The 20,282-nt window shown below is 36.4% G+C and overlaps 7 protein-coding genes and 1 non-coding gene across 10 annotated transcripts; 6 read left to right on the top strand and 2 right to left on the bottom strand.

The window, feature by feature from the left end:
* Nucleotides 1-2,603: 2,603 nt before the first annotated feature.
* Nucleotides 2,604-4,755, bottom strand: LOC104784707 (protein BPS1, chloroplastic). The gene is made up of 3 exons (XM_010509764.3): nucleotides 4,534-4,755; nucleotides 4,333-4,431; nucleotides 2,604-3,856 (listed from the first exon to the last, which is right to left on the bottom strand). Exon 3 carries the CDS (start codon nucleotides 3,843-3,845, stop codon nucleotides 2,802-2,804), a length of 1,044 nt encoding a protein of 347 aa, XP_010508066.1. The 5' UTR covers nucleotides 3,846-3,856; nucleotides 4,333-4,431; nucleotides 4,534-4,755; the 3' UTR covers nucleotides 2,604-2,801.
* Nucleotides 4,756-5,462: 707 nt separating this feature from the next.
* Nucleotides 5,463-7,952, top strand: LOC104784705 (sphingoid long-chain bases kinase 2, mitochondrial). 3 transcript variants are annotated; one of them, XM_010509761.3, is made up of 12 exons: nucleotides 5,463-5,779; nucleotides 5,875-5,951; nucleotides 6,079-6,132; nucleotides 6,242-6,301; nucleotides 6,385-6,462; nucleotides 6,550-6,596; nucleotides 6,681-6,721; nucleotides 6,817-6,904; nucleotides 6,990-7,104; nucleotides 7,184-7,306; nucleotides 7,398-7,498; nucleotides 7,577-7,952. In XM_010509761.3, exons 1-12 carry the CDS (start codon nucleotides 5,590-5,592, stop codon nucleotides 7,704-7,706), a joined length of 1,104 nt encoding a protein of 367 aa, XP_010508063.1. In that variant the 5' UTR covers nucleotides 5,463-5,589; the 3' UTR covers nucleotides 7,707-7,952. The 3 variants fall into 3 exon arrangements, 1 of the variants encoding a protein (XP_010508063.1); XR_015558121.1 differs by having other exon boundaries at nucleotides 5,497-5,779; nucleotides 6,550-6,562; XR_015558120.1 differs by having other exon boundaries at nucleotides 5,497-5,779; nucleotides 6,806-6,904.
* Nucleotides 7,953-7,960: 8 nt separating this feature from the next.
* On the top strand, nucleotides 7,961-9,328 carry LOC104784706 (uncharacterized). The gene is made up of 5 exons (XM_010509762.3): nucleotides 7,961-8,343; nucleotides 8,416-8,570; nucleotides 8,655-8,721; nucleotides 8,878-8,929; nucleotides 9,028-9,328. The coding sequence occupies exons 1-5, from the start codon at nucleotides 7,989-7,991 to the stop codon at nucleotides 9,107-9,109; spliced, it is 711 nt and encodes a 236-aa protein (XP_010508064.2). The 5' UTR covers nucleotides 7,961-7,988; the 3' UTR covers nucleotides 9,110-9,328.
* Nucleotides 9,329-10,055: 727 nt separating this feature from the next.
* On the bottom strand, nucleotides 10,056-12,553 carry LOC104784704 (3-methyl-2-oxobutanoate hydroxymethyltransferase 1, mitochondrial). Its single transcript, XM_010509760.3, has 4 exons — nucleotides 11,181-12,553; nucleotides 10,700-11,053; nucleotides 10,563-10,616; nucleotides 10,056-10,455 (listed from the first exon to the last, which is right to left on the bottom strand). The coding sequence occupies exons 1-4, from the start codon at nucleotides 11,580-11,582 to the stop codon at nucleotides 10,222-10,224; spliced, it is 1,044 nt and encodes a 347-aa protein (XP_010508062.1). The 5' UTR covers nucleotides 11,583-12,553; the 3' UTR covers nucleotides 10,056-10,221.
* On the top strand, nucleotides 11,793-11,865 carry TRNAE-CUC (transfer RNA glutamic acid (anticodon CUC)). Its single transcript has one exon. It is a non-coding gene; the product is annotated as a tRNA-Glu (tRNA).
* A 543-nt stretch (nucleotides 12,554-13,096) lies between the features above and the next one.
* LOC104784703 (desiccation-related protein At2g46140) lies at nucleotides 13,097-14,744 on the top strand. The gene is made up of 2 exons (XM_010509759.3): nucleotides 13,097-13,661; nucleotides 14,323-14,744. The coding sequence occupies exons 1-2, from the start codon at nucleotides 13,411-13,413 to the stop codon at nucleotides 14,570-14,572; spliced, it is 501 nt and encodes a 166-aa protein (XP_010508061.1). The 5' UTR covers nucleotides 13,097-13,410; the 3' UTR covers nucleotides 14,573-14,744.
* An 844-nt stretch (nucleotides 14,745-15,588) lies between these two features.
* On the top strand, nucleotides 15,589-16,708 carry LOC104784702 (late embryogenesis abundant protein At1g64065). Its single transcript, XM_010509758.3, has one exon. The coding sequence runs from the start codon at nucleotides 15,821-15,823 to the stop codon at nucleotides 16,487-16,489; it is 669 nt and encodes a 222-aa protein (XP_010508060.1). The 5' UTR covers nucleotides 15,589-15,820; the 3' UTR covers nucleotides 16,490-16,708.
* Nucleotides 16,709-17,157: 449 nt separating this feature from the next.
* On the top strand, nucleotides 17,158-18,457 carry LOC104784701 (RING-H2 finger protein ATL67). The gene has a single exon (XM_010509757.3). The coding sequence runs from the start codon at nucleotides 17,496-17,498 to the stop codon at nucleotides 18,138-18,140; it is 645 nt and encodes a 214-aa protein (XP_010508059.1). The 5' UTR covers nucleotides 17,158-17,495; the 3' UTR covers nucleotides 18,141-18,457.
* The last annotated feature ends 1,825 nt before the right edge of the window (nucleotides 18,458-20,282 follow it).

Below are 20,282 nucleotides of genomic sequence, written 5' to 3'. Positions count from 1 at the left end.
TTTTGACCCGTTACTCAATAAAATTTTTAATTCAATATATATTATTTCTAAAGAATAATATTACTAAAGCTTGAATATTTTATAGATTGAACAATTTATATTTGTTTTTAAAAAATCAACTTATGGTATATCGAGAAATAAAACTATTTTTTAATTATAATAAATAATATGATAATTTATTTGTTTCACAAAATAGACTCATATATAAAAATGAGAGGTGAAGTATAATGATAATTAATAAATTAATATGTTAAGTTATATATCAAAAGATTTTATTTGTAGAATAATTTAATAAAGTAAATTAATATGGTAAGTTAGATGATATGATTCTTTAGAATATTCTCTTTAAAAATTTTGGTATAACCTATTTGTAACCAATTAATCTATCATTAATGTATAACCAATTTGTAACCAACTTATTAAAATTATATAGTCCACAAAACAATGTTGTGTACTTCCGTTTTATTATAAAGGGAATGTATTATTAATATGATTTATAAATACTAGTTAAAATCTTATATTATTCGTTCTAATGATTTGGTTATTGTGAGAAAATTGTACAATATTACAAATCATTAAATTAAATATATTTTTAGACTTGTATGCAGGTAACCTTAGTAGTATAATAATAATGATAAAAATAATAATAGGGTTTGTATATTAGATATATACTACTTAGTAAGCAATGTTACAACATCCGTCGAACTTGGTCGTGTCTCTCTCTAGCTAGGGTATTTAAAATCCTTTTCTTGATTTTTCAACTTGAATTAGGGTTTTTTTTAACTTCTTTTTTGACGACTCATCTATTTTCTTGATTTAACTATTGCAGACTACCTTCTGGGGATGAAGCACATAATTCTGTTACTGTTTACCCTTGTTTACGTGAGCTTGTTTTTGGTGCGGTCCTTATACTCTACGATTTTGTTACATCAGTGAAATTCAATTACCTAAATGTAGCAGGTACGTAAAAACTATTTGCTTATACAAATGTTTTCCATATATTACCTCTTATTTCCCCTGTTGATTTTTTTCCTTTTCCTTCTATCTAGTGGTTTCTTCTCTTCTAACGATTCTTCTAATCATCATACTAGTGGCGTGTTGGGTACTACAGATCATCAAACATGTTTTTAGACTTGTACGCAGATCATCAAACATATTTCTAGACTTGTACGTACGAGCGTTTGTAAGAGCTAGGACCTTCTTCAGATATTTTTAATTTCAATGTTGTTGACATCAAAGACTTTCTGCTTCTCATGTGTATGGCTTACTAGCTATCAAATTCTTCTCTCTCACTCTCAAAAATTAACTGTCGATTTAAATATGTAAAGATCACAGAATTCAAATCATCAACAATGGTATGATATATTGCATTCAAAAATCAAAACACCGATTATTCTGGTTCTATTTTCGACCAAGATTTCACCTTGGTTTTAAAACCCACCTATAGTTTATTGCCTCATGAACCATCATTATGAGGAGTGTTCTTCCTCACGTAAATCCTTCGAGAGCTTCCTTCTACAAAGTCTCTTCCATAGTGCTAACATGCTTCCCACGTCTGGCATTGCACTGAATTAAAGCCTGGCAATAAAAAAAAGTTGTTTAGGTTGTAAAATCAACGGTAACTTGAGAAACAAGTTACAAGGTAGTTGAAGCCTTGAAGGTAACTTGAGACACTAGATATATATATGTATATCCAAATAAGACCGCAAAACAGTAAAACCCAACACATTCACTCACTATAGCTCACACTCACACCTGCACATTCGAATGTTTTGGGATTTACGTACGGGTTTCACTTCGTATTTTGGATTTTGATGGTCCATCATAGTTGATCAACAAAATATATTATATTTTTTAGCAAGTTATGTCGGATATTTCAACTTTATGATTACTCACCATGCATATATAATTATGATTACTCAGCATGACCTCAAGATTGTCACTAGCTAATTTGTTCTCTCAGCTGATGACGATACTGAGTAGCTAGTGACAATCTTGAGGTCATCAGCTGAGAGAACAAATTAGCCTTCGACAATTCTTCTGTCAGAACTTGAACGGTTCTAGTAGAGATAGGGAACAAAGCCTTCGACTTCGTTGAGGATCTAATGCCCAAGTGAGAAGATCTCCACAGAAATCACCATCAACTAAGCGAACCGAATTGAAGAAACCAGTTTTGGCACCCATATAAGTCGATGTGCTAGCTACTAAATCGATTTTTTTTCAAACTAGCATATCCTCCAGTGGTTCACCTCCGTGCACAAGGTAACTGTTCTGTTTGTAAAGAACCATTTTGAGGCGAGCACATAGGTGCATAGCGTAATTCCAAAACGACCATGACGATCGGAACATTTACTTATCATTCATCTTCAAGTTCAAATTGTTTCGTTTTTTCTCTGTTTTTGCAGTAAGAAAACCGGACGCGATGGAAACTAGGAACCTCATCACCAGGGCTTTAAACGTTCTACACTAGCGCTTCAGAGCACATAGCACTTACTTGGACTGAGTTATAATAAAGGAATAAGAATATTATAAATCAGTTGTTAGTACTAATTGCACTTATCTATATAATCAAAGAGGTTGGATCATTTCAAAGAAAGCAGTGATTTTTCAAGCCAAACTGATGTATTATATTTATATCATATTGCAAAATGATTCCAATACAGTCATACAGACACGACCAACACATAAACCGAAGAGACAAGCTCAACAGATGGACTCAAACAAACAAAAATAGAAAACACTTTTCATTGACCTAAAACTGCCTTTAGTAGGGGTTAAACTTGTTTGTTTACCTCGCTGTATTAGTCTACATCTTCTCCATCTGCATTGCCAGAGATTGAGTCACTAGACCTAAGATTACAGAGCAACACATCACGCCCGCTCAAAGTCAGTTTAAAGAAACTATCAACTTCCTCCAGTAACTGATCCAACCCTTGAGACAATTTCTCAGCTTGTGTCCCCAATTCCGTAACGTAATCTCTGAAGCATTCATCTTCAACAGGATCAACACCATCTTGGATCATCGGGTATAGCTTCTCGACACTAGCATCAACGCTCTCCAGCTCTTTGAGAATCGTGGTTCTTCCAGAAGATAACATGTGTCTGATCTCATCATTTACAACACTCTGCATTTCGGTAAAGACCTTTTCCCACGAAGGCTTTTCAGAGACAGGTAAATCAAAAAGATCCTTAGTGGAGTCAGACCAGGCCGCGGTAAATACACTGCAGATATAAACCGTTTGAACCTTCACACCATAAAAAGCTCGCATAAGAACTTTTCCTTTAGGCGAGTTCTTGACTTTAGGCAGACTCAGAGATTTAACAAGACTGTCAAGAACTGCACGGCAGTTTTCAATTCTAGGGTTGTTTGCTTTAACATGTTGCCTCCAGCTATCAAGAGAAGAACGAGCCTGAAGATATTTCTCTCCGGAATCCGATTGTAAATTGTGCAGAACACACTTGAGGAAGAGATCTCCCTGGTTGAGACGTGTGAGCTCTGAGCTGAAGGCATTGCAGAGATCTAGCAGCTTTACACTGATGTTAAGGTAAACATCAACCCATTTCTCTTCCCAATCAGAGACAGGAAGCTGGAGCTCAGTGATGAGAGTGTTTATGTTGTTATGAGTCTCGCAGAGTGAGTCCATAGCTAGCTTCATCCAGGATAAAGTGAGGATGTCCTCTTTGTTCTTAGGCATCAATTTCTTCAGTCTCTCTTCCAAAAGTAGCTCAAAGTCGCTCAATAGAGAAAGTAGCCATGGTGATAAATCTGAGCCCTTTGGTGATAACATCCGGAAGGGATTTCCAAATGGGAAAAAACGTCGTGGTGGATCTTGTGGACTGCTCATTTTGCTAAACACTGAAAAAAAGAAAGAGAAATATTATCAGAATCATCAAATCGATTTGATGTCTAACTCAAGGTTATCCTATACCAAGTTCCAACCTTCAAGAGTCTCAAAGCTGACAACTTTTGAGATCATCTTGAATTAACTAAACAAATTTGCATCCTTTCTTATAATTAAAAAAACGACTCAATTGTTCTAAAAGTCTAAATCTAAATACATTTAACGATGGCCGGAATCAAATTATGTTTTAGAAAAAAAGTTTCAACCTTTCAAATTTCGAAGAATCCTAGAAGTTAATTATCCACAAAAAGGTCTTTAAACACACAGGATAGGCACAAAATCTTCATCGAATAACAGTAAACTCTAACCCTAAAATCTATCTACAACTTAAAGACGCAGACTTGTCGATTACTAGAAGAGCACACACGTCACACATACAAGAAAAGGAGATTCATGGGTAACAACAAAACTCAAAATCAAGGAACCTTACCGTTTTTAAGTTGCCGGAGATGAAGAATTCACAGGGAAAGGGAAAGTCTTTTTATCTTCTTCTAATGGTTCATTGAATTTTTCTGAGTCGGTCGGTCGGCTGAGAACAAAAAATAATTTTTTTTATGACGGAGGTCCGGCGTGAGTTTATATTTATTGATAACGTAACGACCCGTCACGCGAGAAACTATGACAAACTTACAGGTGTATGATTCTGAATGGCTGTCACGTATAAATTGATCACTGTGCTGTGTTTGAGATTAAATAAATCTTATCGCGAAAAGTGGACGGCTTATATTGATCACAGTGCTGTGTTTGGGATTAAATAAGTCTTTTCTTTATCGAAAGGCCAAAAACAAGACGATTTCGTGGGATTATAAAATTAGTGGTTTGGTTTGACATTTGGTAGTCTTTTTTTAGATGTGTTTTTTTAATAATAAAACCAAATCTAACGGCTATAAACTATACTACAATTTATCAGTGTTAAAGAAGCGCTAGGCGGTATCTGGGCGGTGACCCAGCGCCTAGTGCCTAGAACGCTTAGTCGGGGCCTAGACGGTTTTTAGGCGGTTTAGGCGTTTACAACATAAAACATTATATATATAAAATTATGTAAAAATATATGTTAGAAAAATAAAAAAAATTATAAATTATAAACAAAAATAAGAAAAATACATTTATTTAAGTTATATTAACAACATATAAATATTTATAATTACGTATAAAGATATAAAAGTTAATAACTTAAATATATTTAGTTAAAAAACAAAAATAAATATTAAAATAAAATTTATGTAATTTTAAGCGGTTTAGGCAGTCATCTAGGCGTTTGCTGAGCGCCTAGCGCCTGGGTGGCGCCTAGAATGCTTTCTTGAACACTGCAATTTATACTACGACTCCCACAAACTTGTATAAACGGGCCGTAAAGCCCATATAACAGCTGTCATGTAGCTGTAGACTAGTTCCACACTTAACAGACCGATCCCCACTTTAACCGCTGTTTAATGTAATTTTCAACTTGACTCGTTTTTCTTGTTTCTCTAATCTCTAGCTTTACGTCTTAATTATATAGACAAACTGTATTAAAAAAACGTTATTATGGGCCATATGCGTTAAGCCAATATAGATTTTAAAGAGAAACCGGCCCATAGAATTATGTTAGGAAAAGCCTCTCACTTACACAGAGGGTTCTCTGAAACCGTACATTGAACTTGATAACGGCGACGATGTCTCCCGGAGCCAAAACTGCGGTTATACGATGCTATTATTATCCAGTTGCTGCATTTCAGTTTGCCCTTTCACGGCGAATCAACAACCTTCGTTCCTTAGGACGCCGCAACGTATTACCTCCGGTCTCTCCTCTGATCGTATGATCCTTCGCGCTGTTGGTGCCGCCGCCGTCTCCTCCTCCACTCTCCGTGATCTCGTTTTCGTTGTAAACCCTCAAGGTACGAAGAAAGGACTGAGATTTGGAATAAATTTTGGATTTTTCTGAATGATGTTAGGTGCTTGATTCTATTAAGTGTCTTTCATATGAAATTAGGTGCTAATGGTAGAACAGCTAAAGAATGGAAGAAGTTGCTTCCTTACCTTCGTTCTCGTCTTGGTAAAGACTGTAATGTGAGTTTTCGATTCACTTGCCTTTTTTGTGCCCTGTGTTATTAATGCCATCTCCATTAGCCTTCTTCAGTTTCTTATCATGCATCATGAAATTGAATTTTGCTCGTTATCTTGTTTGTTTCTGCAGGTATGCGAGTCGTTAACAACGGGTCCTTCTCATGCCATTGACATTACAAGAGAGGTAAGGAGCAGTGGAAGTATATTTTTACTACTTTGATGAGTACAGTATTCTCTGTCTTGTTGATTTGGTTCTAAGCTGATCGGTTTGTGTCTTCCAATTATCCTCTCAGGCTATTAGGGATGGGGCAGATGCTGTTATTGCGGTTGGAGGTGATGGAACATTGCATGAGGTTGTAATTGAATATCTTTTGGTTGCTAGAACTCAGCTCTGAAGAGTCTCAGCTCCACTCATTGTATATTTTTTTATGTACAGGTTGTTAATGGTTTCTTTTGGGAGGGAAAACCTGTCAGTAGTTTCAACAGCGAAGCTAGTCATTCTACTGCACTTGGTGTGAGTAACTTGAATTGACCTTTTGTTACTTGTTTTTGTGTATATCTCTTGCAACTTACGATCTCAGTCCATCTCTTTTTTTGGCAGCTGATTCCCTTAGGTACTGGCTCAGATTTTGCTAGAACATTTGGTTGGTTAGTTTTTGCATCTTGTGTTCGATGTAATTTGTTTTCGAAACAATGTTGTGCCAGATCTTAAGTATGTCCTGAATTTGTTAGGAACAATGATCCTTGTGAAGCTGTTGACCGCATTGCTAAAGGTATGTCACTGAGTCCATTTGAGGAGTTATGACTTACTACATTGCAACTTCTGTGTAATTATGTCTCATATATCACATAACCAGCATTTTCTCAGGGATGCGATCACGGGTTGATGTCGGTGTTATCGACAGCAAGGAAGGAAGGGATTTGCATTACTTCATAAACGTTGCTGATGTTCATTTGTAAGCATATCATGGATCTTGCCTGTGTGATTAATCCTTAGTGAGGTGGTTGTAAATCTCTCCTTTTGTTGGTCATCACTTGCAGGAGCGCAAAGGCAGGTTTTTACGCTTCAAAGTACAAGAAATTTGGAAACTTGTGCTACGTTATCGGTGCTCTACAAGCTTTTATGGGGCATGATAACCAAGATATGAGAATCAGGGTAAGCAATTATTTCTGTAAAAAATCTCTTCTTCACCATAGTAGGTTATACACCTCAGAGCATTGTGTTATACTCTCAGGTCAATGGAGGTGAATGGGAATTATATCCCCAGGTCACTGCTCTCTGCGTTGGGAACGCTAAATACTTTGGTGGTGGAATGAAAATCACACCCAACGCTGTCCCTGGAAATGGAAATTTTGAGGTGCAACAATTTGTTTCTTCGATCTCAAATCCTCCTATTTTGTGAATACGATAACTCTTCTTGACCATCATTCGTTCACTCCTCTCTACAGGTTGTGGTTCTGCAAGACTTCAAATGGTATGATTTCGTACTTAATCTTCATAAGCTATACAACGGGACGCATCTCTCGCTTAACAATGTGTCTTCAAGAAGGTAAGATTTTCTTCGGTTACTTAACATATTAGAATGACCTTAGCAAATGACATTAACGTATATGCATTTTTCTTGTAGTGTACAAAGTATCGAAGTTGAAGAGATTTCCGGCAGCGGAAGTATCTATGTTCAGTCAGATGGAGAGTATCTTGGGTTTCTACCTAGAAAGTTTCGGATTTTACCCGGTGCCATCGACATAATTAGCTGATCAGAACCACATATTTCTTGGGATATAAGCTACCAAGAAAAATGTATAAATACATCAGCTCAATTTTGTTTTTTTCAACTCAACTTGTTTTAATCTATAGAGATTCTTGTTCTGTGATACCATTGATTTGATTCATTGTTTAGCGAATCAGATATTAAGACATCGTCTTATATGATTCACTATCATTGTGTGGTCTCTGTTAACAACAAGATAGATACTCTAAAAAAATATCTTTTTTAAGTAAAAGTCGCCTTTCCTCAACTAATCAGTACCAATCCAAGAATGGTAGCTTCTCTTTCCTTTCATTCCATCGCCACCGTCAATCATATCTACTCCGGCGATGCTGGCCGTTCAATCTCCCGGCGTAACCGCCAATACAGAGCAACTGGAGTGAGTTGCAGAGGACAGAATGAGCCACAGACAAGTAAAGGACCCGAGCCGGAGAATGTTCTACTCAAAATCGCTTGGTATGGATCTGAGCTACTCGGAATCGCTGCTTCGGTATTCCGATCTCCGGAGACTTCTCCTACGAGTGTGACGGGGTTTGAGGTTCCGGTTGATTGTTCGGGACGAGCCGTTCGTGTAGCTGTAGTGGATTCGATTAAACAAGACTTCAAACGATCGTACTTCGTCACAGGTCAGTGAACAAAAACATCCAAATCAGAAAAAATCTGAGATTTTGTTTCTGAATCGGGATTTGAGTTTTCAGGGAACTTGACGCCGGAGGTTTATGAGGAGAAGTGCGAATTCGCCGATCCGGCTGGTTCCTTCAAGGGTCTTTCTCGTTTTAAAAGGAATTGCACTAATTTCGGAAGCCTAATCGAGAAATCGAATATGAAGCTCATGAAATGGGAGAATTTTGAGGTACCCTCAAACTAATAAAAGATGAAACTTTTTTGTTTTTTTCTGATGTCATCGCCGGAGCTCCGTCATGAGTTTGTTTTGCAGGATAAAGGAGTTGGACATTGGAAGTTTAGCTGTGTCATGGCATTTCCATGGAAACCAATTCTGTCAGGTTTTTTATGAAAGTTTCAGATTGTTTTTGTAGCCTTTTAGGATAAAGTTTGCAACTTTGTAGCTTCAATGATTAGTTACGAAGACAATAAAGGACAAAACTTTTAGTATGTCTTTTTATGGAAAATTCATGAGAAGTCAAAATCTGTTTTTACAGCAACTGGTTACACGGAGTATTATTTCGACACAGAATCCGGGAAAATTTGCAGGTAGAGAGTTGCAGCTCAAATAAAACACATTTTTATCTCAACTTTGATATTCTTGTGAAGAAGAAGCTTGTTTGACATAGTTTTATGAATGCTTACAGGCATGTGGAGAATTGGAATGTCCCTAAGATTGCTCTGTTCAAGCAACTTCTGAGACCCAGCCGTGGATTAATGGGAAACTAGCGGATGAAGAATGATGTCAGTTTCAGATTAGATTTCTAAACAGTAAATATATAAAACTTCCTTTTGAATCTAATATCAATATGGGATACTTTACTATTAGAGATCTGTACTGAATCTGTTGAAGAGTTGTTATGCATTAGCTCAAAACATGGGATCACAGAGTTATGAATGTACATCTGACATGTAAAGATTACACATAAACATACTATCATTGTCTCATTACCTCGGCTTAAAGTAAATGTACATCCTTCTCAGTCAGAGAATTGACAGAGTAACCCTGCATGAACTTCTTTTAGCTTCTTTGAAGCACCAACTTCTGGGAGCAGCTTTTTAGAACTTCCATGGTGATGTGATTTGGTTCTATGGACTGTTTAACCATCTCTTCCGTTAGTTCAAGCATTGTCTCAACTTCTAGGAGCAGCTTCATTAGAACGTCCATGGTGATGTGATTTGGTCTGACCCTTTTCTCCATCATATCTTTATTCAGACAGAGCGCTTGTTTCAGGTTTCGGAGTTTGCAAACGGCATTTATGAGAATGTGGTATATCACTGTGTTTGGCAAACCTTTGAGTGCGAGCCCATGTCATTGAAGAGCTTCAATGCTTCATTCATTTTCCCAGAGTAGCAATAAGCTTGGACTATCGTACCATATGTTACAACATTTGGACCAAACCCCTCTTCTCTCATCTTCTCCATCGTCCTATGAACACACTTTCAAAGTCCTTGTGATTGCCGAAATAGGAAATGAGACTGTTGTAAGTGATATAATCAGGCATCAATCCTTCTCCCTCCATATTAGTTAACAACTCATGAATTTCTACTGCGTTGTTCTTATCACAAAACAATTTAATGAGCATGTTATAAGCCAGCAAGTCAAGAGACAATCCTGCTAGTTTCAATTTCTCCACCATTTTTAGGGCATCATGGTCGCATCTAGCTTGGCATAAACCAGAAATTAAAGCGTAATATATCTTAGCGTCAGGAGAGCATCCCACCTTCAACCATTTGGTCATACAAATGACTAGCCTTCTCAATGTTATAACTTATAACATTTGAACAGTGATCTTTTTTTTTATTATTGTTTGAATTTGACTACAGGGAGGATCTTGTTATCACTTTGAAGGCTCCATGTTCTCAGCGGCTGAAGCTGCTGCAGAAGCAGCCTTGTCAAAGCCAAGCTTCTGCAACTCGGTTAGGAACCCATCGAGCTCGCTTGTTGTGATCTTGTAAGGACTGTGAGAAGGACCTGGAAACACTTTTTTAGAGACTTCTTCTTTGTATTCCATTAAGGCTTTGTTAATCACTTCTCCTACTTTAGCATACTGCTTGCAAAACTTTGGAGTAACCTGTGAAATCCAAGAGCATGAAACAAGAAAAACGTTGAAAACTAATGAACCAACAAGAGAATGAATTCCGAAAACGATGATGATGCTTAATTGGGTCAGGATTTGACCTTAGCATGATGTGGATGCTGCATCATACCAAGAAGGTCATGGTAGACTAACACCTGCGTTTTCAAGTAACGGATAGAAGAATTACAAATTTGGCACTTGGACAGACTCAATATTAAAAACCGAAAAAAGAAGGAACCTGTCCACTGCAGAAAGGTCCAGCCCCAATGCCAATGGTTGGTATCTTAAGGGCAGAGGTTGCAGCAGCAGCCACGGGAGGTGGAACACATTCCAAAACAACAGAAAAACATCCAGCTTCTTGTAAAGCCATGGCAGTCTCAACAACCTTAACAGCACTAGCTATGTTTCTACCTTGTGGTCTGAAACCACCAAGAACGCTGATAGCCTGAGGAGTTAGACCCACATGGCCAATAACCGCAATTCCTGCTTCAACTATAGCTCTTGCAGCAGTGATCCTAGAAGCTGATCCTCCTTCAAGCTTAATTGCATCCATTCCTCCTTCCTTTAAAACTCTAACTGCAGTATCAACTGCCTAAAGCAACATTTTAAATCCAAAAATCAGTTGACACATCTCTATCAAGATTCAAGAATCTAGTTACCTAAATCATAAAGGATTGATCTTTAAAATCATAAAGATTCAATTTTTATGATTATACTACCTGACTGGTGCTAGACTCGTAGGTACCAAATGGTAAGTCACCAACTAGAAGAGGACGTTTAGCGCCACGAGCAACGGCACGACAATGGACAAGCATCTCGTCCAAGGAGATAGGAAGTGTTGTGTCGTGACCGTGAACAACCATGGAAGCAGAGTCACCGACAAGACAAACGTCGATGCCAGCTGAGTCTAAGTGAACGGCGGATGGGTAATCGTAGGCAGTTACCATGGTGATGGGCTCTCCTTTCCGGTGTTTTTGTCTGAGATGTGTTAGTGTCACTCTTTGGTTTGGGTTTTGTGGCTTTGGTCCTCCGTAGACGGTGTCTTCCGGTAGGTTACTCATGAAACGGACGGATATGGCTTTGGAGAAGCGTGAGCAATTCCTAGTGAGTGAGGAAGCCATTGTTAAGTTATGTCGATGAATTTAAAACACTCTGTGTGATTGTGAGTGTGTTTGTTGTGTTTACAAGAACAAGGAATTTAATAAGTCAGAACTAATTTGTAGAGTGGCGACTCAGTCCTGGGTTCCCAGTTTCCAATAAACAATCAGATACAGCGATGCAATAGCTTAATACTATGTTAAATACAGAATATGTAAATAAGTAAACAAAAATCCGTCGTAGTCTAGCTGGTTAGGATACTCGGCTCTCACCCGAGAGACCCGGGTTCGAATCCCGGCGACGGAGTTTTTTTTGCTTTTTCTATTTTTTAACAAAACCGGATTCTATTTCAACTTTGTGTCATCCTATTTAGATTCCCTCATAAGTTCCTCTTTCAGAGTTTATATGAGAATAGCAAAGAATTGTAGTTAAGGTTTCTGTGACCATTTCTAGCTCAGTTTAAATTTGCTTAAACTGTAGTAAAATCTTTAATTTTCGAAAACTCTGTCTCGTTGTTGGTTGATCTTTCAATGCATGATTATTGATTACAGAACCAAGGGTGAGTACCAAAATGGACTAATGTACACTGCTCCAAGAATTACAGAGGCTGACAAGTAAATCTATAGGAAGTAAGTTGTGTAAGTAAATCTATAGAATTATAATATCTTCAATACAACGTTCCATGGTTCGTATAACTTATAAGTGTATAACGAACGGAGGCCTTGTACTCGTATATTCGTAATTTCAATCCCATTGTGATTATTAATCAGTTGTATAACCAAAAAAAATACAGTTGTAATCCGAATAAAACAAATACCAAGTCATCATTTTAATTTTTAAAGCAATCTGGCTAATTGGATATGGTTTCAATCGGTTGAATTTCCCCAGCCAATAATCAGTTTCAATTCGTTTGAACTTTGAATAAAGTATTGCCTCATCGTGAGTGATCATTGATTTGATAGTCAGTAAGTACCCTCAAATAGGCACGAACGAAGCGAAAAAGTCTTGACGAAGTCGAAGCCACACAAAAGTATACCAATAAATATGGATTAGTGATTTTCTTTTTTCCTTTTTTTATGGGAAAAAAAATAATAATATGTTCAAGTTCCTCATAAATCCACATGTTAACTTTAGCAAATGCAATCAACAGAAAGGTTACGTTATTATGTATAGCCTACTACCTCCAATATTTTGCATACCATGTTTTATCAGGAAAGCTATGTTTTTGACTAATTGTAAATGAGAATATATATGTTTCCATATTCTTAAGATTATTTAACAAAAAAAAAAGTAAATGGAAGATACCATTTCCATCTTATATTGTACAGATTTGAATAATAAAAAATTAAACTTTTTCTACTTTTATGACTAAATTTTAATATATTTTAATTTATTAATTTATTAATTTTTAAGACCTTTAATATAATGGGTATTAGATTCTCTCTTTTAAAAATCTATATAAAAACATCATATAATTATTTTATAGCAAAAAGTAATTAGGAGGAGTATATTTATCGGACAAGCAAAGCAGTAAGGAACGCACGTTATGACCATCATCATGCTCCAAAAACGGATCTTTCCTACGAATATGCATTATGGACCGCTTTTAATTTTCTATGATAAAAAACAGAATAATTAGATTGTACCTTTCCTTATAAAAACAACTAAAGATAAATAAAATAAAAATGTCACGCTCCGGAAATTAAGCTATTATCTTACTCATCCTTAAAAGAGGAAACAAATATATATAACCGACACAGAGGCAATAAGACATTACAAAGAGAGATAAGAAGAGATCTGATCATTTTGAAAGTATACGATTGATAAAAACCAAACAAAACACAAAAAAAAATGGCATCAGCGGATGAAAAGGTGGTGGAAGAGAAGGCGTCGGTGATTTCAGGCTTGTTAGATAAAGCGAAAGGTTTCTTTGCGGAGAAGCTAGCGAATATTCCGACGCCTGAAGCCACCGTGGACGACGTTGATTTCAAAGGCGTGACACGTGCAGGAGTTGATTATCACGCCAAGGTCTCCGTCAAGAATCCTTACTCTCAATCCATCCCTATTTGCCAGATCTCTTACATCCTCAAGAGTGCCACAAGGTCAGCTTCTCTCTTTTATTTGTATTTTAGCTTTGTAATTTCTGTACCGTCTGATCTACGCTATCCATTCATCCGACGAATGAAATTGAGTATGTTCACGTCTGTTCGGTGTCGTGTATCAAAACGTATCCGGATCGTACGTGCACTTGTTTATTACATAGATCTAGCCTGATGCATATTTTTAATCTGTCTCACATATTTTTAAACTCTAAATGGTGTACTTTTCGTTAGGTGAATCCGATCTATCTCTTTTTTTTCAGTAGTAAATGATTCGAAATCTGTTAGTTAGTTATACTTATATCTGATGTCATGCTTGATTATTTATTGATGAAGTAATAAATATATTATCACCAAAATGGCTAAAATCTGGTTCTTTCACAAGTTGTGTTTCGTATTGAGCCTCGTTGATACATATATCCAGCTACCAATTTTATTATCCGATCCATTTGCATTGATGATATCTAGCATCTATATGAACCCATAATGTATAGATATACACATGTATGCAAAATACTAATAACACATGTAAGCGATAGATCGTCTCAGGTTTTGTATTTTTAAGGAGTTAAACTTAAGATAACATTGTCATAACAGTCATGTGTAGTTTAGTTATGTTCATCATATATGATATGCTGATTAATAATGTTTATGGTTGCTGTAGGACGATCGCGTCGGGGACAATACCGGACCCGGGTTCTTTGGTTGGGAGCGGCACAACGATTCTGGACGTACCGGTTAAGGTGGCTTATAGCATAGCGGTTAGTCTGATGAAGGACATGTGTACGGACTGGGACATTGACTATCAACTCGACATTGGACTAACCTTCGACATTCCTGTTGTTGGTGACATCACCATTCCTATCTCTACTCAGGGTGAGATTAAGCTACCTTCCCTTCGCGACTTCTTCTAATTCAACTATAGTTTTGCATCTTAATTATAATCTAATGTTCAATAAAGTACCATTCGGTATTCATAGACGATCGGAGTTTATATTCTGGACTCTTTTTTTTGTTGTTGTTGTTAATTTTGTTATTGGATTGTTAAGGATGTTTATTGGTTTTTATATGTTTTTCGTGGTGTGATTTATAACGTTTAGTTAGATGATTGCATAGTAAATACGTTTCTTGCTTCTGTTATATGTCGAGAGGTTTGAACCAATATTAGTAAAACTGTAGACATTTTGGGCAAGAGTGAAAACTACAGGGCCAAGAATACCTGTGTGTGAAGGTCATGAGTTCGCATACGGCATACCAATAACAGGAGGACTAATTTAACTTGCTCCAGCATTCAACACAAAAACTCTAAAGTTATTTACATACAAACTTTTTGCTTTTTAACTAGTAATAGAGAAAAGATTGTAGTTAAGTGAGCAAAATAGGCAAGGGGGACCATGTAATGTATGAAGCTAGGTTGTCTCCAGCTAACCATAATTGAGAAAGATTAATTAGTTAGGAGCAAATTGCATCTCAGTTCACTTAAACTACCCAAAAACAAAAATGCTTTTAGTGTTCAAAATTCCAAATTATCTGTCTTTGTTCTTTCAAATGATTGAATTAGCTGTTCATATAATCGTGAAAGATCAATAAAAACAAAATCATCATCCTCAAACACAATGTTGGATGCATTCACACCCAAATACTGAACATAACTTGATGAAAATTTAACCACATTAGAGTTAGATTTTACCTTTAATTAATTTCCAAGTGGAAACAAATAGTAGTATACAGTATTACCATACTCCTTTTTTCCTTCTCGAAAGAATCCTCGGACGTTGACGCGAAAGTCAAACCCGTGTAACGAGCTGACTAATTCTCATTGGCGGAATCGGCATCCCAACCGATACGTAGCTTCTACTTTTCTTCCACGCATGAAGTCATATGACCGTTATAATAAAATCAGACCCAATTTAATATTATTCCCATCTTCCACGAAATAATTGACCCAATTTTGTTAGTGGTTAGGACAATTACATTGATTTTTCCTTTTACTTTTTTGTTTATTTTCGTTAAGTTTCTCTTAAACAATTGATAGCACAGGAAACACAGGACACGTAGAATATAAAATTCAAAAATTCTCCGTCGCTAAGTTTCGTTTATATATAAATCACATTAAACCATATGATTAATCAATCACTCCAATAAAACAAAATATCCCCACCATGAACAACGATTCAGAACATGTTCGTCCACTAGCTCCAGCGACCATTCTTCCGGTGAGCGACGAATCAGCCTCCAACACCAGGAACAACACTCTCCGTCGCAGGAAGCGGATGAAATGCTTAATCTGCGGCACTGTAACATCTCTGATTCTACTCACGATCGTGTTGACTTTAGTTTTCACGGTGTTCAGAGTCAAAGACCCGACCATCAAAATGAACCGCGTAATGGTCAACGGCCTAGATTCAGTCATTGGGACTGATCGGGTCCAACTCTTGGGAACAAACATCTCCATGATCGTTGACGTGTCAGTCAAGAATCCAAATATGGCGTCGTTTAAGTACTCCAACACTACGACGGATATATATTACAAAGGAACGGTGGTGGGTGAAGCTCGTGGGCTACCAGGGAAGGCGAAACCACGTCGGACTTCGAGGATGAACTTGACGGTTGATATTATGATTGATCGGATGTTGGCGGATCCGGGTTTGAGTCGAGAAGTGAGTACGTCGGGTCTTGTGAACGTGAGGAGTTATACTAGGGTTGGTGGTAAGGTGAAGATTTTGTTCGTGAAGAAGCACGTGACGGTTACGATGAACTGCACGATGGCTGTGAACATCACCGCCCAGGCGATTCAAGATGTCGACTGCAAGAATAAAATCGGTCTTTGAGGTATACGTATACGTACGTTACGTTAGGATCGATTTATTGTTTTATTTTATTATTCAACCTTATGCGAGTGGATTCGAAATTTCATGACAGATCACTATTTACATGTTCTATTCGTTTTAGATTATTTTGTTTTGGTTTCTTGAATTGTTTTTTTTTTTTTTGGTTTTGTACAGTTGCTGGTTTTTATTAATGGAGTAAACATAACGCTTTCGTTAAAATATCAAACTTATGTCAATGTTCCAAGAATTGACCGACGACTAATCCATTAGCGTATTAATTTATTTGATTATTTCATACTAAACCGACTCGTTCTACATTATTAGTTAGTCCGCCTTGGTTAACTTAGTCGAACTAATATTAAATCATGTGTAATACTTTCTAATCTATGAATCAAATACTACTACTTTGCTAGTTTAACCACATCCCCATGTCTGGTCGTCGTGGTTAAGTTACGTACATGCCCACTGGTTGTTCGTTTGCGAGTCGACCATTCGCAGTTTTTCGAACCTCGGGTCTTTAATTAGTACGAAACCCAAGAGCCAACGAGAGCTTTTAGTAAATTGCAGTGAGAAGCCTCGAATCACACAATTCGAACCAAAAAAATCAACAAAACAAGACAACGAAAGGAGTATAAAAATAGTCTTTTCTAATTCGACCCGTCAAATACGAAATTGACAAAAATATTGTTAAACAGTCAATGTTACAAGGCTCGAACACATTATCAAATAAAATAAAAAAATACAATGAGAGTAAACAAATTTATATTCCTTGGCGTTGGGCCACTTAATTAATAAGACCTAACTTATTTAATAAATGCAAATTTCAGTTTCCAAACTATATTAAATGCATCAGCTGCAATTCCCACCCACCTCTCTTCACTTCTAAATTAATTAAAATACAAAATTTTCAAAAACAAAATTAAATTTTTAAAAAATCTTTTTCTATCAATCTCCTTCTCTCTGTCTCTCACATGGACCCGGTCTTCTTCTTCTTCTTTACCATCAAATGTCAACAGCCGCCTCCTCCGCCTCAGTCTTCCTAAACCACCCTCCTTTTCCACCGTCGCCACCACTACACGGCTCCAACCACTCTTACCTCACAACTCTAGGCTTTGGCTACTCCATAGCCATCGCTCTCGGTTTCCTCGTCCTTCTCTCTACCGTCCTTCTATCCTCATATATATGTTGCCGCGACTCTCGCCGCCGCACAACAGCCGTGGAATCTGTAGGAGACCGTGGCGGAAGTGTAATCCTCCCTCGTATAATCTTCGTCGCTGAAGAAGACAATGATCTCGAAGCAGGTGATGTCGTCGTGGGACTCGATCAAGCAGTCATCAACTCTTACCCTAAGTTCCACTATTCAAAAGATTCATCCGCCGCGTCCTCCGATGGGTTTGGCGGTGGAGGAGATACGACGTGTTCGATCTGTTTGTGTGAGTATAAAGAAGCGGAGATGCTGAGGATGATGCCCGAGTGTAAACACTACTTCCATTTGTGTTGTCTTGATGCGTGGCTTAAACTCAACGGATCTTGTCCTGTTTGTCGTAACTCGCCGCTTCCGACGCCGACATCTACACCTCTGTCTACACCTTTGTCGGAAGTTGTGCCGCTCTCGCAGTATGCCGCCGATCGGATGAGAGCAAGAAGATGATAGTTATTATTATTACTAGGTTTTGAACCCACGCTACGCGTGGGTTTATTTGATATATTTTGATGAAATATACTTACTCCGTTTCAAAATATTAGAAATAATCACTTTAAAAAAGTTCAACCAATCATAAATAAAACTGCATAATAAAATATATTAAACTAATCTAAAAGTAGCATAGAAACTTAAAACATCTTATATTATGAAACAAAAAAATCTTCTCTAAAACATCTTATATTATGAAATGCAGGGAGTATGTGATTGATGACATAATGAAATATTATCTTATAAAAATAAATTATATTAGTATTAAATAAAAATTTAAATTTCAGATACACAATTTTTAAAAATATAAAAATGAGTTGTGTTATACATTCAAATCAGATCAAAAAAATCATGAATTAACTCGACGTCCAGGCAAGACGAATCAAACTGGTGACCTCACATATCCTAAACCATTTCTTTGACCACCAGAAAAACGAAATAATTTTGTAATCTCGAATTAATCTCGTTTTTCATATTTAATTGATCGCTACCACCTATGCTTTCGTGTTTTTTATTCAATGTTTTCTTATTTTTTATATTCTTTCTTGTCATTTTCATTGTCAAATTTTATGGTAATTGTCATCGTTACTTTTATCCTGTTCTTCGTTATACTCTTCTTCTTTTTCTTCTTTTTCTTCTTCTTCCTCGCAACTTTTTCACATTCTTTCACTGAAAAACATTTTCACTGAAAAATATATTTTTTAGACTACCATACAACTTGTTAATCCATCAAACTCCAAGACCAAAATCTTTTATTTTCTCATAAAATTTGTACAATTCATGAAGACCAGCATAGTCAACACATGAACCCAATTATTGATAATTTCATCCATATACTTATTCGGTTTAAGATCCACATGTATTGAAACTTCTCAAACCAAAATCTTTACTCGCAGAGAAAGTAATATGAACACATGTATAGTTAAAATAATATTTGTAAAATTAAGATTTCTAGCCGATGTGGGACGTTGTACATAGTTCTATTATTTCTATAAATTTAAAATTTTCCTTTTTCTAAAAATTCTGGAAATAAAAAAAATGTTAATGAATGACATGTCAAATCCTTATAGGTTGTTTAAAATAATTCTTAATATTTAAAATTCTTAGGATTTTAAAAAATATTAATGAGTGACATGTCTTATCCCTATTGGTGGTTTAAAATCCTATGTGGACACCTTTAGGAGCTTATAGCTCCTACTTTTTATTAGTATAGATTTACATAGATCCATTCGCCTAATTAGGGTAATCTTTATTATTTTTGCTCCGTTTCATTACAACTTTACTGATTTTGTAAATTAAAAAATTTTGTCAAAAGTGGGGTTTGCCATTAATATCATCGAAACGAAATCCAATTTGAATGATTTACCTCATTAAATTTATCCTTTTTAAAACGTTTTTGAAACCTTTTTTTTTCCAGTATGAGCGGTTCAAAATAAAATACGCGTTCGTGTTTTATAACATACAGTACACAAAAGGGTTTTGAGTTTGAACAAGGTAACTTACTTTCCGTTATTTTTTTCAGGTTCAAAGGGTCGGAAACTAACTTTAGTTAAAGTATTAGATTTGTTGGATGTCGGAAATAGATGTTTCTAAAGTTGGGAACAAAAATAGTGAAGATAGTATAGTTTATTTTTCTTTTATCCCAAGTACAGTAGTTGATGAAGTTATCTCGTAAACTCGTAGGTCCAAATGTGGTTGAGTTAGTCTATGACAATTTTTTTATAAATGCAATTAATATTTTCAAAGATAACAGAGTTATCCTGAATTTGTATTTGCATACACACTTTTATTTATCGATCCTATAAAGCGTTGCCGTGAAGCAATTTTGCATTATTCCTACATGACCAGAAGTTCCTGGTTCGATGATAGCAGGGAGAAGGGGTTTTTTTATTTTTATTGTAAAGCGCACGTTAATGATAATTCACAAGAGAGAAGGTCGGATAGTGTGAACATATGTTATTTATATATTTGTTGAAAATATTGTTACATAATAATGAAATGTGAATGAGTTATTTGACTTAAACTAGTCCACGAATTCGCTTTTTATTCCCCTGCCTGCACTATCTTGTGGTGGTGATACTGTTGGAGCTTAGTGGTAGT

Source organism: Camelina sativa, chromosome 5 (genome assembly GCF_030686135.1).
Source record: "Camelina sativa cultivar CO46 ecotype springtype chromosome 5, ASM3068613v1".
NCBI lineage: Eukaryota > Viridiplantae > Streptophyta > Magnoliopsida > Brassicales > Brassicaceae > Camelina > Camelina sativa.
This window is presented reverse-complemented; position numbering and strand designations above follow the sequence as displayed.

Coding starts and splice junctions, on each gene's coding strand:
- LOC104784707 (XM_010509764.3), bottom strand. CDS start 3,845: ATGAGCAGTCCACAAGATCCACCACGACGTTTTTTCCCATTTGGAAAT.
- LOC104784701 (XM_010509757.3), top strand. CDS start 17,496: ATGTCAACAGCCGCCTCCTCCGCCTCAGTCTTCCTAAACCACCCTCCT.
- LOC104784704 (XM_010509760.3), bottom strand. CDS start 11,582: ATGGCTTCCTCACTCACTAGGAATTGCTCACGCTTCTCCAAAGCCATA. Junction 11,054..11,180: donor ACGAGTCTAGCACCAGTCAG/GTAGTATAATCA, acceptor ATGTTGCTTTAG/GCAGTTGATACTGCAGTTAG. Junction 10,617..10,699: donor GACCTTTCTGCAGTGGACAG/GTTCCTTCTTTT, acceptor TTGAAAACGCAG/GTGTTAGTCTACCATGACCT.
- LOC104784705 (XM_010509761.3), top strand. CDS start 5,590: ATGCTATTATTATCCAGTTGCTGCATTTCAGTTTGCCCTTTCACGGCG. Junction 6,302..6,384: donor GTGATGGAACATTGCATGAG/GTTGTAATTGAA, acceptor TTTTATGTACAG/GTTGTTAATGGTTTCTTTTG. Junction 6,722..6,816: donor TGTTGACCGCATTGCTAAAG/GTATGTCACTGA, acceptor GCATTTTCTCAG/GGATGCGATCACGGGTTGAT.
- LOC104784702 (XM_010509758.3), top strand. CDS start 15,821: ATGAACAACGATTCAGAACATGTTCGTCCACTAGCTCCAGCGACCATT.
- LOC104784706 (XM_010509762.3), top strand. CDS start 7,989: ATGGTAGCTTCTCTTTCCTTTCATTCCATCGCCACCGTCAATCATATC. Junction 8,722..8,877: donor ATGGAAACCAATTCTGTCAG/GTTTTTTATGAA, acceptor CTGTTTTTACAG/CAACTGGTTACACGGAGTAT. Junction 8,930..9,027: donor GAATCCGGGAAAATTTGCAG/GTAGAGAGTTGC, acceptor GAATGCTTACAG/GCATGTGGAGAATTGGAATG.
- LOC104784703 (XM_010509759.3), top strand. CDS start 13,411: ATGGCATCAGCGGATGAAAAGGTGGTGGAAGAGAAGGCGTCGGTGATT. Junction 13,662..14,322: donor ATCCTCAAGAGTGCCACAAG/GTCAGCTTCTCT, acceptor TGGTTGCTGTAG/GACGATCGCGTCGGGGACAA.